The sequence below is a fragment of the Papaver somniferum genome, chromosome 8 (assembly GCF_003573695.1).
Source record: "Papaver somniferum cultivar HN1 chromosome 8, ASM357369v1, whole genome shotgun sequence".
NCBI classification, from domain to species: domain Eukaryota; kingdom Viridiplantae; phylum Streptophyta; class Magnoliopsida; order Ranunculales; family Papaveraceae; genus Papaver; species Papaver somniferum.
The window spans coordinates 108,859,394-108,874,380 of NC_039365.1; the positions used below are offsets into that span (position 1 = coordinate 108,859,394).

At 35.1% G+C, this 14,987-nt stretch overlaps 1 protein-coding gene across 4 annotated transcripts; it reads left to right on the forward strand.

The window, feature by feature from the left end:
• Positions 1-9,833: 9,833 nt before the first annotated feature.
• Positions 9,834-14,691, forward strand: LOC113302542 (COP9 signalosome complex subunit 7-like). 4 transcript variants are annotated; one of them, XM_026551466.1, is made up of 9 exons: positions 9,834-10,335; positions 11,033-11,108; positions 11,393-11,481; positions 12,127-12,216; positions 12,850-12,894; positions 13,021-13,091; positions 13,221-13,359; positions 13,829-13,923; positions 14,370-14,691. In XM_026551466.1, exons 1-9 carry the CDS (start codon positions 10,177-10,179, stop codon positions 14,389-14,391), a joined length of 786 nt encoding a protein of 261 aa, XP_026407251.1. In that variant the 5' UTR covers positions 9,834-10,176; the 3' UTR covers positions 14,392-14,691. The 4 variants fall into 4 exon arrangements, with proteins under 4 accessions (XP_026407251.1, XP_026407254.1, XP_026407252.1 ...); XM_026551469.1 differs by having other exon boundaries at positions 9,836-10,335; positions 13,815-13,923; XM_026551467.1 differs by having other exon boundaries at positions 9,845-10,335; positions 13,832-13,923.
• Positions 14,692-14,987: the final 296 nt, after the last annotated feature.

Here is a 14,987-nt window from a genome sequence, read left to right on the forward strand (position 1 = left end):
TATTCTTGACGAAAGTTAAAAGATGATCATGTGAAAATCACCTAGTAACATCTTACATGATTTGTGTGAGACAGTCATTTTATGTAGGCTCGAAATGTTTCATATTGATCATTCAATCACTTGAAAATTGTTTTGAACCTAATAGTTTGTGTGAGACAACTATTCCCGTCTTCTTACAATCTTTAAATGCTTGAAACGGGAGTTGAGAGCTAAAACCCATGTCTGGATAATACGGTTTGTGTACTTAGTGTATGAACTGTTTTGTCGAAATTCAAGACCGGAAGTTTGCATACATATTTGCAAACTTATTCAAATGTTTAAGTTAGGTTACTTAAGTTTGCATACCCGTTCGCAAACTGATTTAACTGTTGAAGTCTGGGAACCAAGTTTCCGTACCCGTTCGCAAACGGTTTCAACTGAGTTCGGTCCGGAGCTATTGTGTACCCGTTTGCAAACTGTCGGCCTGTGACCAATGTCCGGAACTTAAGTTTGCGTACCCATTTGCAAACTTAAGTGTTTCAAGTTCAAAAATCGGTTAGGTGTGATTTCTTACTCATGAACAAATATATTTATATATTAAGGAATGCAATCTTTGCAAATCGTGGCTAAAATGTTCATGAACTGATTCTTTTGAATAAATCCGATTTTGCTTCAATTGTGTCTTGTATACTTCTATGAGAACATAAACAATTGAACAACTCTATAAGTAACACGATTAGATTCATTTGATTATCTAGAAGTGTTAAGATGAACATGATCAATACAAAAGTGTTCATATGGCTAACTTCGGTTAATTGTTGTTGAGCCAACTCAATATACACGTTTAGGTACGGTTACCCATATCTAAATGAAAGTATATTTCATTTGTGTGTAACAAGCTAAGATCAATCTAATGGTTGAAAGATATTAACTTGAATCATAAATCAGGTTTCATCTAACGGTGAATATAGATTGTTTTTTTCCAAAGTTATCAAAACCTGAACTGAAGACTATATAAGGGAGAACTCTAAAAACTGGGAAACCTAATCCCTATACCTCCTGTGTGATACTAGTTGAGACTGCAGTCGATTCTACTTTAACCTAGTTTTTTCCTAAAACTATTATAGGTTAACGACTTAAAGACTTCACTGGGATTCTGAAGCCAGACCCAACTATTTTCTCTGTAGTTGCATGTTCTGATCTTACTTTGTTCTATCGTATTGATTACTATATTCTCTAAAATTTTCTCGAGATTTATCTCTGATAGGTAAGATATAAAAATTAATCACAAAGCTCTTCGTCTCATTCTTTGTGATTCCGCAATAACTTGTTCTACTATCATATAATTAAGTTATTGTGCGGTGATTGATATTATTAGGTTGTTCTTCGGGAATATAAGAACGGTGTATCAATTAGTTCATGTTCACCTTGATTTATCAAAATACGGAACAAAAACTCGTAGGTATTTACGTAGGAGACAGATTTATCTATTCAATAAACTTTTCTGTGTGAGACAGATTTTTTTTATCAAGTCTTCAACTTTGGGTCGTAGCAACTCTTTGTTGTGGGTGAGATCATCTAAGGGAATCAAGTGCGTAGAGTTCTTCTTGGATTCAGAGGCGTAAGGAATGAGACTGTACCTTAATCAGTGTGAGATTGGTCAGGTCTCAACTACATTCCATTCTGAAGTTAACTTGTAGTATGGTGTTCAAATCTGGACTAGGTCCCGGGGTTTTTCTGCATTTGCGGTTTCCTCGTTAACAAAACTTCTGTTGTCTGTGTTATTTCTTTTCCGTATTATATTTGTTTATATAATTTAAATATCACAGATTGTGCGTAGTTCAATCAATTGGTAAATCCAAACTTTGGTTGTTGATTGAAATAGATTGACACTTGAATATTTGTCTTTGGTAACGTTCAAGTTGTTTCTCATAATAACCAGGCTCGTAGATTTCTATCTACTTGATTTTCTGATTACATTGAGAAACAAAGATATAACTCTTGGATATATTTTCCTTGATTGAATCTGAATGTCTAGTTGAATCTCTTGGAATTATATCGGAGTTAGTCCATACAGATTGCCTAAACGAAATATTGGGTGTGGATGTTAGACCCCCGCTTTTCAATAGATCTTGCCTATTCGTTTTGCCTACTTTACTTGTGTAGTGGTTAGATTTTAAGCAACTATATTTTGGCACCAACTAAGGAGATCTTTCCGCCCAACCTTATGCAGTCGGTAAAAAACTAGTTAGTTGTATTAAACATGCCATAATCCGAGACATAGCTATAAGTGTTAAAGCACTGCTTGGTCGAACTCGCAAGCATTGCTATCTCAAGCTTGTTTGTCAAGTTTAGTTGTCAAAACTATAAGTCTTGATTTCTAGTCTACTTGTAGCTATGTCTCGGATTAGGATAAAATGTGCAGTTGAGCTTTAGACTTCACGACATTCATCGATTGAAGACGAAGAACTACTAAGGGGAGCTTGTGGAACTTCATCAACAAAAGGTATGTCGAGACTTGAACTCATCAATCACTCAGAAATTTGTTTCTATTCTATCTCCTGTTGAGACAAAAGTCGTATAGTTATATAGACTTTACATTATACAAATTTGATATTTCGACCTGAGTTTAAATCGTTTATATCTTTCTCGAAATATGTGTTAGAAAGCTTTTTGCTTTAACCATGTTCATCACTACTCTTGCGAAAGTTAAAAGATGATCATGTGATAATCACTTAGTAACATCTTACATGATTTGTGTGAGACAGTCATTTGATGTAGTCTCGGAATGTTTCGTATTGATCATTCAATCACTTGAAAATTGCTTTGAAGCTAATAGTTTGTGTGAGTCAACTATTCCTGTCTTCTAAGAACCTTTCAATGATTGAAACGGGAGTTGAGAGCTAAAACCCATATATCGATACAATACGGTTTGTGTACTTAGTGTATAAACTGTTTTGTCGGAATTCAAGACCGGAAGTTTGCATATCTATTCGCAAACCTAATCAACTGTTTAAGTCAGGTTACTTAAATTTGCATACCCGTTCGCAAACTGATTTAACTGTTGAAGTCCGGGAACCAAGTTTCCGTACCCGTTCGCAAACGGTTTCAACTGAGTTCGGTCCGGAACTATTGTGTACCCGTTTGCAAACTGTCGACTTGTGACCAATTTTCAGAACTTAAGTTTGCGTACCCATTTGCAAACTTAAGTGTTTCAAGTTCAAAAATCGGTTAAGTATGATTTCATACTCATGAACAAATACATTTATATATTAAGGAATGCAATCTTTGCATACCGTGGCTAAAATGTTCATGAAATGATTCTTTTGAATCAATCCGATTTTGCTTCAACTGTGTCTTGTATACTTCTATGAGAACATAAACAATTGAATAACTCCATAAGTAACACGATTAGATTCATTTGATTATCTAGAAGTGTTAAGATGAATATGGTTAATACAAAAGTGTTCATATGGCTAACTTCGGTTAATTGTTGTTGAGCCAACTCAATATACACGTTTAGGTACGGTTACCCATATCTAAATGAAAGTATATTTCATTTGTGTGTAACAAGCTAAGATCAATCTAACGGTTGAAAGATATTAACTTGAATCATAAATCAGGTTTCATCTAACGGTGAATATAAATTGTTTTTTTTCCAAAGTTATCAAAACCTGATCTGAAGACTAAATTGTTGGAGTTAGTTCATGAAGATCGCCTAAAAGAAATATTGGGTGTGGTTGTTAGACCCCTGCTTTTTCATATCAATGAAGTACATTTTTTTATTTAGTGCATCTTTACTTGTGTTTTAGCTTAGGGTTAAGTTTATTTCTACTTAGGTGTAGTGGTTAGCTTTTAAGCAGCTACATTTTGGCACCAACTAAGGAGATCTTTCCACCCGACCTTATGCAGTCGGTTAAAAACTGGTTAATTGTACTTTTATTTAAGATTTTTAATACTAATTTTTATTTCTCTGCAGATTTATTTTAAGTTTACATTCTACGTAATTACTCCCTTTTATGTATTATTTGTGAAATTAAGATCATATAAAGAGAAGTTGCCTTGTGAGTTATTCGTTGGAAGAACATACACATGAAGACTCACCCACATAACGCAGTTAAACCATTATAAATAAAATAGTAAAGGTTTCCAACAAAAAGTTACTGATTATTTTGTTGATATTTAAGTCATGCAAGAAAAACGTGTTTTCTAAAATACCTTAGTATTGTGTTTGAAAATAGCATAAGTATTACAAAAAAACATGTAGGTATATTAGCAAAGCGTATCCCATCTGGATATTAGCTTGGAATAACCTTAAAAAAACAAAAGTCAACACACGCATCCCCTATATCGGAGGAAGTTAACGTCAGTTTTTAAAGTTGTTTGGCATATTAACTTTTTTTTAGCCTTGAACTACGGTTTGCAGACTAGTTAGACAATATCTATACTAGTATCTGAAAAGTTCTGATCACCCCTGAGAAAATAACTATGGTTCGCGGACTAGTTATTCGATAAGCTACGCCAGCATCCAAAACGCAACGAATCTTTTAGAAGGAGTAATTATAAGTGTCAACCAAATGCCAACGAGCCAAAGCGGAGCGGATCCATCACGATCCGTTCAACTCAACGTCTCCCTGTTGATAAAAGCAAAGCAATCATAAGAAATCTACATAAGTAACAAAAACTCGACAATGGAAGCAAATCTGTGTGGAAAACTAGAAGGTCATTCTGGACATACCGTAAGAAAAAAGTACAAAGATACACATGAGAAAAGGATACAAGAAAAAGCGTTGAAGGGCAGTAAGAAAGTGAGACAACGGAGAAGCAATTAAATATGAGCGCCAGTGGATATCAGGATCGCAGAATGGAGAAAAATCCAGGCACAAAATGATTATTAGAAATCAAACTCGATGTCATATTAAGTAGGCTAACAGACCGAATAGCTTTTGTTGCGGAGAAAGCCACAAACATGATATTTTAATCTATATGATTATAAAGGAAACAATCGATCGTAATGGATAGAGAGAGGATCCTAAAAGCGAAACAATCAGCAAAACTAATAGGCGAAAATGACAGATAATTATCCTGGAAACTTATTCATATTATTGCCCAAATAATCCAGTAATTAAATTCGGATTTATCATTCTCACATGCTTCATCCGTAGATGATTTAGCTTTCTCACATATTCTCACATGACGATATATTACATCCAGAGATGATTTATCTTTCTCATATGTTTCCTCCATGACGGCGTATTATGTCAGGAGATGATTTATCTTTCTCACATGTTTTCTCTGTGACGATGTGTTACGTCAGATATGATTTATCTTGTTAACAAGCTCCCTCAAAGAAAAATTTCAACCTTTCCGAAGATAAGTCGTGCCCCTTCCACAATAATCTACTCAAACTAAATGAAGCCTAAAATACCACTAGACAATGATAACCATAGAATTTCTCTACGGATGTTCAACAATAAAGGTGCTGAACGAACACATGCAAAACCATAGAATAACTTGAAGTACGAAGAATTCAAGACGTCTGTTGGAAGAACCAAGGAAATCAAGCATAGTAGATTTTGAGCTAAAAGTTTATTTATTTTGATTTCATATAAAATAAACTGACAAAGGGGGAGATTGTTAGAGAAATGATCGGTTGAACCCACAAGTTTTTTTATCTCAAGCTTGTTGTCAATGTTAGTTGATCAAAACTATTTATTGATCTCAATTCTATTAAGTCAAGTCTCGGACTAGGTTACAATTTGGTAGTTGAGTATCAGACATCACCATTGAAAATTGAAGATCGACGAACACATTTGGAGAACATTTTTAATCAGGTATGAAGAATGAACCATCCTATTTTACTCATTATCTTACCATTCTATATTTGAGACTATGTCGTATGACTTATAGTAGATTTATCGCAAAGAAGAAATTTCGAGTCAAGCTTGTGTTGTTAAAACATCTCGAAATATGATTCAAGTTTATATTTTCAAAGTTCCTTAATAATATATTATTCAAGAATTAATTTTTGGATCCATTGAAAATTTCTCATGCAAATGATTTTATCATTTGGGAATGTTTCAAACATCAAAAGAGAGAAATACAGAATTTTTGTTATTTCAGCTCAGGGTAGGTTGACGAACCAGTTTGCAAACCATAGATATATGAGTTTCAGAAATACATGAAAGGTTTGCGAACTGGTAACTTCAGTTGCGGACAATTCTGAATTTTTAAGTTGGTGTAAAAAGAAAACAGTTCGCAAACGACGAACCGCGGCCATATGAGTTCTTGAGCTGAGTAGGGTTGGCGAACTCGGTTCAAGAACGGTAGCACCCTGACTCATGAACTTCATCCTTACGGTTCACGAACCTTTCACCAACAGTCCCGGTAGAATTTAGAAGATGCTCAAAGACTTATTATTTAAATATGTTTAGCATTGCTCTGACTCTCTTAAACACTCTTAAGACATCATTGATCACTAAAACACATGTGTATTTGCATCATGATTAAACTCTTAAGTGTTTGAATGAACATTTAGTTGTTTTTAGTTCATAAGGCATATTTTCCAAATAACGACCATTGTACACGGTGTAAAATGATGCAAAAGGAAAACAGTTCGCGAACCGCAGCCATACGAGTTCTCGAGATGAGTAGGGTTGGCGAACTCGGTTTACGAACCGTAGCACCCTGACTCGTGAACTTCATCCTTACAGTTCACGAATCATTTCACCAACGGTCCCAGTAGAATTTAGCAGACGCTCAAAGACTTATTATTTAAATATGTTTAACATTGTTATAACTCTCTTAAACACTTTTAAGTCATCATTGATTACTGAAACACATGTGTATCTGCATCATGATTAAACTCTTAAGTGTTTGAATGAACATTAAGTTGCTTATAGTTCATAAGGCATATTTTCCAAAGAACGACCATTGTACACAGTTATGTAACCGGATCACTGTGTTTATTCTTCTACTGTGACTTCAAGATAATTTCTCACATGCTTACTTGAAACCCTAATTAGAGTTTCATCTAAATAGAGAAAATTTTTGCTTGATTCTCAAGCTATCTTAGCTTGATTTCTAAGCAGCCATCATCCTTGAAAAACTATAAATAGAGATGCTCTTTCAGCTGGGAAATTCAATCCCTGAAAGTTTATGTCCTAGTTGATAGCTAGAGTCGTCCTATATTGACATACGTTTCCTCTAAAAAACATTATTAGGTCAATGACTGAAATACTTCGCTTCGGGGATTCGTGAAGCCAGGTCCGACTATATTTATCTTGATAATTTGTGTATCCTAACTTTTATCTGTTTAGCGATGGACCTTCCACTCGGCACCGTCGGATCTTGCTTTTCTGTTATCGAAGTTCTCATAATCTCTTTTAGGCAAGATAAATAGTAATCGCCAAGTTCTCTTAGTCTCAGACTTTGTGATTCCTAAAGATGGATATCTGAAATCTATTATTAATTAATAATTTGAAGATTGTTCTTGGAAGGTGGCGAAGAATCAAGGATTCTCATCTAAGTGAGTGTAAGTGTTCCAGATTTGTGAGGTTTTCTAGCTTTGTCTATTGCAAACAGATTTCCAAGCCTTGATCTTTGATCTAAAGGTAAATAAAATAGGCTTATCTATTAGAGGCAGATTGGTATCAAAAGTATTCACTATGGTTGAAGCAACTCTTAGGTTGTAAAGGACGTCATCTAAGGGAATGGATTGCTTAGAGCCTTGCGAGGTTCAAGAGACGTAAGGAGCGCGACTATAATTGAATCTATTGGAGGGTGAATTCGGCCTCAACTACATTCCAGTCCGAAGTCTGATAGTAGGCTAGTGTCCGTAGCGGTTTAACACAGTTTGGTGTTCAAATCTGGACGAGGTTCCAGAGTTTTTTTTCCTGTTATTGTGGTTTCCTCGTTAACAAAACTTCTGTGTCTTGTGTTTTTCCTTTTCTGTATTATACAATATCTTTGTAATTGGGTTCATACAAGGTGTACGTATTCAATCTTAGTAGATATGTGCGTATAATTATAACCGATTACGAGACTTGTTTCTTGTAAGATTCGTATCTTGAAAAATAAATAACAAGTTTATTAGTTGACAGAATTCCGATTGAATTATATGGATACAGCTAGATTGATCTTGGATATTGATTTTTGAGATCGGCCAAGTGCTCTTCTTAACAATCAGGTTCACAGACTCCATAGTCTATAAGTACTGATTGAGAAGATATTGAGATATAAACTCTACATATATATTGTCAAGGATCAATATATAAGTTGATCTGTTTGAAGTTGTATTAGGTTCTGTTCATACAGGTTGTCGAACGAAAAAGTTTTCGATGTACTTGGAGCCCTCTCATTTTCATTGAGGAGAATTACAACTAGGAAGAAAAAAATACATACATGATATTGAGGTAGAGAGATATGTAGAGGATGTGTGAGCCAAAACAATGAGAATTAAGACCAATTTATAAAGGGATTTAGTACATAAAATAATGTATAACTGACATGATTGAGAACATTTAAGGGGTTAGGAAAATTATGTTGAAGCATCTCAATAGGAAAGAGGGAGTTGCAAAGAGGCCAATTGATTTGAATGTTTTTGTTTATAGAGGAGAACCATCTGCCTAGTTATAAATTTGCGATTTTTCCACCTATTGAAACTAATCTCCCAAGATACAATAAAATAACTATGAAATTAGAAAAAGGGTAGTGAATAGTACCTTGAAAGGGGAAATAATCCGGCTTCTGCAGAAGAATTATGAGGTAGAAACATCGTTATGAAATCCAAGTACCAACTGAGCAATGCAAGAAAAACAACTTCACAAGACCAACAAATAAGAAAAAGTGTGTCCCATATTCAAATCATAGGTTAAATTAGGGTTACACCCCGTAACTATTGTTTTTTCTTTTGATGGTTTGGAATAGTGGTCTTGGACTACATCCTTAATTCCTTAAGGAGCTATTTTTGAAAATCACGGGGTTCGAACCCCTACCTCCGCAGTGGGAGGGAGCATGCCAACCATCACACCACTTTTCTTGAGATTCAAGGATTGAATAAAAAAACCTTATTTGATATCGAGATACCCGCAATATGGATTAAAGAAAAATCGATTGACAATTGATGAACACCCAAGAATGCTTATCACAATGCATCTTGTTAGTGACAATGGTTATGGGTTTAGATAAAAAGAGGAATAAGATTCATGGTGTGAAGTTGCGAATTAGAGTTTGCAGGAAAAAAGAACCCAGATTATGTGGTTTAGAGTGGGAAAGCGTTATGCTTCCCGGAATTTTTTATATTTGCTGTATAAAGGAAAGATATACAATACACCCATATTTTTTGTTCATTGAAGATATACTTTTACTTAGTTTAAGCCGACACTTTTATGGCTATGTTTTTATTTCCGGACTTATAGCGCTGCACTCTTTTTTATTGTCAAGATTTTATCCCCATGGATTTTTCTTGCCAAGGTTTTAATGAGGCAACACATGTGTGTTCGACATCGTATCATATCTTATCCTTGAGATATATCGATGGTTGTTCGCTCATTGTTTCTGGTTTGAACTCGTAATTTTCATTCCTTGTAAGGCTTCCTCATTTAGAGTTAGCCAATCGATGTTTGTTTATTAAATTTTTTAATTTAAAGGTTTCTTAGATTGCGTTTGATAGGAGTTAACTCCATAAAATTAGTTATGGTTCGATGGAAATAACATGTTTTCCTTCGTTTTATCAAAAATCTGTTTCTAAAAAATTGTAAATCTAAAGTACTCCTATGTTTTAAACTTAATTCCATGAAAAGTCTTTTCCTGCCTTCCCCAGAAAACTGATTCCATGGAATTGTTTCCTTCTCTGTTATCAAATGCTGGCTTATAAAAAAAAGAAAAAAGAGAAACTTTTCTTGGTACCCAAATTTCAGTCGGTTCACCGTCCAGACAAAAACCGGGATGTGAACAGTTCGGCACTTAAATATCCTGGGATAGATTAGTCATTCAATGTATACCAATTTATATATTTTTTTAATTCTTCCTCAAAAGGCCTATTTCCCTTTTTTATACTTACAATAAAAAACCTACAGAGCAAACCCTTCCCAACTAGTTTACGGGTTTGAAGATTTTCGTTTCCTAGAAAAAAAATCTCAGAACCCTAACTCACTCCTCTACTCTCTTTTTCCCGTAATAGTTGTTGTTAATGTGATGGATATCGAGCAGAAACAAGCGGAGTTTATCGATTATTTTGTAAAACAAGCAGAGAATCAAAAGGGATCATCTCTTGTTAATGTAATCGTTGAAGCTACTTCTCATCCTTCTTTGTTCGCTTTCTCTGAGATTCTTTCTGTTCCTAGTATCATTCAGGTCTGTTTTCCTTACCCTAAACTTTTCTTTTTCGCAATTTTATTTTGTTGAATATGTTGAGTTGTTCCTAGTCATGTTAGGGTACATGTTTTCTTTTTAAATTCAAATTATGATCTGATAATTATGGTTTAGTAGTTCGAAAGAAAGAATACATTTAGGTTTCTGAAGACATGCTAATTAGGGTTTTCTTTTCAAGGTCGGTTGAAAGTTTAGCTAGTAGTTGAGATGTTTTGCAGGATTTTCCAGCTTGAGTTTGAGTTTTGATAAGTCGGTTTGGGTGTAACATTAGTAGGGTGGACATTCTGTATTTGCTTAATATGATCACCTTTTGAACGACCACTTAGAAATCTGAAATTGATGATTTAGTGAGTGTTTGGTCATATAACCCTATCAGAAAGTAAAAGGAATAGTAGTTAGTGGGTCGAGTTGTAAATTCTGTTGAATATCAATCAATGAACATGGAGTTAGGTGAAAAACTCATGTGTCCAGCACGAGTCCAGGCCACTAATGCCAAAAATGGAGTGGTAAAATATTATCTTCAATTGGAAACCGTAGTTAGAGTACATTCTCATGAAACACCTACTAGCCTATTTTTTATGTAGGTTTTGCAATGTGTGCTATTGTCTATAGTTCATGTTATTATTTGCAGATATGACGGGATTATGTTTTGACTTTTCTTGTTTCTGATTGAATGCAGCTTCAGGGAACAGAGTTTTCAGTATATATTGATGTACTCCGTTTGTTTGCTCATGGCACATGGAGTGATTATAAAAGTAAGTCCAGAAATTTCTGCTTATTTAGGGTTCCTTGTTTTAACCCATTTGAGGTGTCGATTGACCCTACCTTGAGTCCCTTAATTGTCACATATCGTGTGTAATTTAAGAAGCACTTGCTTGTTCTTCTATGAGCAGTGCTGGCATCATTATGTAGTTCAGTTAGATGTGTTTTTGTATGATGAGTTTGTTTGTTTCTGCATAGTTTACTGAAATGCTAAATGTAGATATGCATGTATGGAAGAGAATTATGGCGTTTGACCCTGACTTTCACGTCTTAACAGGTAATGCTGGCTCTCTTCCACCTCTGGTACCCAATCAAGTTCGCAAACTTAAGCAACTTAGTCTGCTCACTCTGGCTGAGGTAGACAAGGTATGGTGTAGCTTACTACATAACTCTGAAGTTTCGGCTTCCAGAAACTTCTTTGAGGTCTTGGAAGTGTAACGGTTTAAATAGGCAAAAAAAAAGAAGAGTCCCTACTACTAGTCTGTATCAAGGATTTTTCTTTTAGTTATGAATGGCTTTAGGAGCTATCTTTCTGACGATTAATTTTCTATCATATCACTATCTCTGGTTGGGACTGAGATGCACCAAGTTTGAGTTGTGTCTATGAAGCATAACTTGGTCACCTGATTTTTCTAGGATAAAGCAGTCCACCACTCTTCAAGTCAGGGAAATTTCTTAGCGAAGGGCATCGTGCACTATAGTAGTTTTAGTTATTCCGAAAAAAATGAAATGCTCCACTCTATATATTAAGGGTATACAGTGATTTTTGTAGTGGAATGAAAGTTTGGTATAGACAAGAGTTGGCATTCTGCCAAGTCCAAATCTTGTTTTGAGTTAGAACTACACCATAAATATGTATTTTTTTCAATCCTCAATATACATTTTGAGACGCTCGTGGACGCTATTAGTATTTGTCTGCTATATTGATTGTATGATGTTTATAAGTGTAACTTCTTATGGAAATCTCAGTTTTATAAACTTTGACCTCCAATGATTTGAGGATTTCCACAGGTACTCCCTTATGACCTGCTAATGGTAGAGCTCGATGTTTCTAACGTCCGCGAACTTGAAGACTTTCTAATCAATGAGTGCATGTATTCTGTAAGTCACCCTCCTGCTCGGCGCTCCTTTTTTTTTTACCTAGTTTACATGTTAACATCTTTTTGTTTCTGCAAAAGAGTAAAGGTGACAGTGGTGATAAGGATTGTTCAAAGTAGTGTTAGAAGTATGATCTACCTTCAAAATTCATATACTCAGTTAATGCTCGTTAGAAAGGCTGGTCACTTGGTAACGTTGGTATTCTACCATGGTTGTCGAATATGAAGCTTCTTTCTATGAGATTTCAACTGTGAAGAGGCCATTTTTTTCCTTTTTCACGATTCATTTCAATCTTGTTAGTTACCAATTTAGTACCAATCTATGGTCAGTGTTCCCACCACCCCTTGTCATCCATACTGTCTAAATAGTCATCTTTGTGGATCTCATTAGCTGTATGAAGTGCACGAGTGAATTAAGTTACTTTCAATAACCCAGACCATCAACAATGGCATCTTTGAGCCATTCTTTATCATCCCGTGACCTTGCCAAATTCGTATTATTTAATAATTTTATTCACAGAAGTTACCATAGTTAACAGTTATTTCTATCAACTCGAATGTCATGCTAAGCATTTTTATAGAGGCTTCTCTTAAAAATCTGTAAGGTAATCAAACCCTTACCTTTGTCTTCTTGTAGGGCATAGTCCGTGGGAAGTTGGATCAGTTGCGAAGATGCTTTGAGGTCTGAAATACATTCTTGTCATTTCAAAGTTTTTTTTTTTTTTTTTTTAAATCAAGTGCTTGAAGACTTCATTGCAAATTTTGTTATCGAATTCATTCCTTTAATACGTGCTTATATGAAATGCAGGTGCAATTTGCTGCAGGTAGGGACCTGAGACCTGCGCAACTAGGGTGCATGATACAGACATTGTCAGCCTGGTAAGTTATTTGTTCAAATAGAAGCAGCTAAGGATTGGTTTGTTTGGTTAAGATTGTTACGTGTTCAGTTTCATTGGCTGGGTGCCATCTTGATGGTTTGATCATTGTCATGGTTGTATTGTTTTTTAGGTTAAGTACTTCGGACAATCTGCTTGTTTCAATTCAAGATAAGATCAAATGGGCTGATACTAGGAGTGAGTTAGACAAGAAACATCAGAAGGAAATTGAGGACAGGGTCGAGGAAGTAAAGAAGACCCTCAACCTCAAGGTCAGTTGAATGCCTCCTAACTTTTATGTATCTGTCATTTTGGAGACCCCATACTAATTGATTGGTCTATCAGTTGTAATCTATTTTGATATTTTACCTTATTTCGTTCCCCTTCATTGTGAAGTTTCTGCCGAGCATGAAAAATTCTATCTTGGTGCTGCTTTGCATGTTGCACCTTATAAATATTCTTCTTGAAAATTTCTTTTTGTCTCATTACAAAGTTAATCTGATCCAGAAGTATTATGCTCTGTAATTTTCTCTCTATGTTCTTTTGAGACTTTGACCATCTCAAAAACTGTGTTAATCTAGTTGACCACCATCTAAGAGTTTTGGTCTTAGTAATATTTGTATGCTGTACAAATTGTCAGGGGGTTGATGAATGTCAAAATTTTAGATATGTATTCTTATTATTTGGATATGCTGGTCGATGTGTCTTACTTACGTGGTGGCAGAAGTTACCAACTTTAAGCAGGCAGACCCAGAGTTTCGAGGTCACGAGGAGATCTGCTATGCTGAACCAGGTGGAGTGATGGACTACGAGGAAGATAGAAGCCGACCTAAGAGGTATAGATAACTAAAGTACTTTTTGATATTCAAATGTTACTGCAGCGTGAATCTCTAGGTCATTGTAACTACAAACCCCATACACCACGACTTGTGTAGGATTTAGCCCCTCATCAGTACATGGATGTTACACATGCTCATTTGTTCTTTTTCTATTTGACAAAGCCGTGCTAGACATGCAAGTTTGTATTTCCTTAGTTATGCAGGACAACCATCTCATGCATTTGGTGGACGAGCTTGCTAGTGTTTCATCTTTTAGGTTTTAGGAAGATGCAATATAAACAATAGTGTATGAAAACGCTATAGATAGTCCTTGGGTGGTTGTACAAATGAAATATATGTTGGCTTATGTTAAGTACCCTAGACAGTGAAATTGTGTGAGGGTGATATACTTGTTGGTCCATTGTGCACTTGCATATATCGATGCTGCTACTTTATTTGTGCAGGAGACGGCCACCAGTTTCATAGACAGATAGAGGAATGTCAGCTGGGATTTGTTGAATCATCCAGCTTATGGTTTTGGCAATTGAACTTACTTTGAATTGTCTCCTTTTAACAAATTGGACTTGGCTCATCTGCATTGAGTCGGCACAAAATATAACCTGAATGTAGAATCTTTCTTATGTTTGATAATTTTTCTACATTTATGTTTCCTGAATTAATCGGATTTGGATTTGCTTAGTTAGGCAGAAATTATATACATGTTCAGGGGACAATTATAATTTTGATTTACTCATTTTTAGAAGTCATATGGCCACATTTTATTTTGCTCGGTGCAGCCTAAAAACGTCATTGACTTGAGATGTATATATATGCATCATCTGCTACTCAATGTTGTTCATCTTCATCATCTTCATCCCAGCCTTATTGGGGTCATTAATTTTTTTTTTAGTATATCAGTTATCACACTTGCAAGTCCGTAGAGTAATAGCTAAAATTTGCCGATAATCAACAATACAAAACTGATCCATCAAAAAAAAAACAATACAAAACTGTGATCAAAAAATTAAAAAAAAAAAGTAGACAATACAGAATAGCTTGCACACTGCATAAGGATTAACAAC

Coding starts and splice junctions, on each gene's coding strand:
- LOC113302542 (XM_026551466.1), top strand. CDS start 10,177: ATGGATATCGAGCAGAAACAAGCGGAGTTTATCGATTATTTTGTAAAA. Junction 10,336..11,032: donor CTGTTCCTAGTATCATTCAG/GTCTGTTTTCCT, acceptor GATTGAATGCAG/CTTCAGGGAACAGAGTTTTC. Junction 12,217..12,849: donor TCAATGAGTGCATGTATTCT/GTAAGTCACCCT, acceptor GTCTTCTTGTAG/GGCATAGTCCGTGGGAAGTT.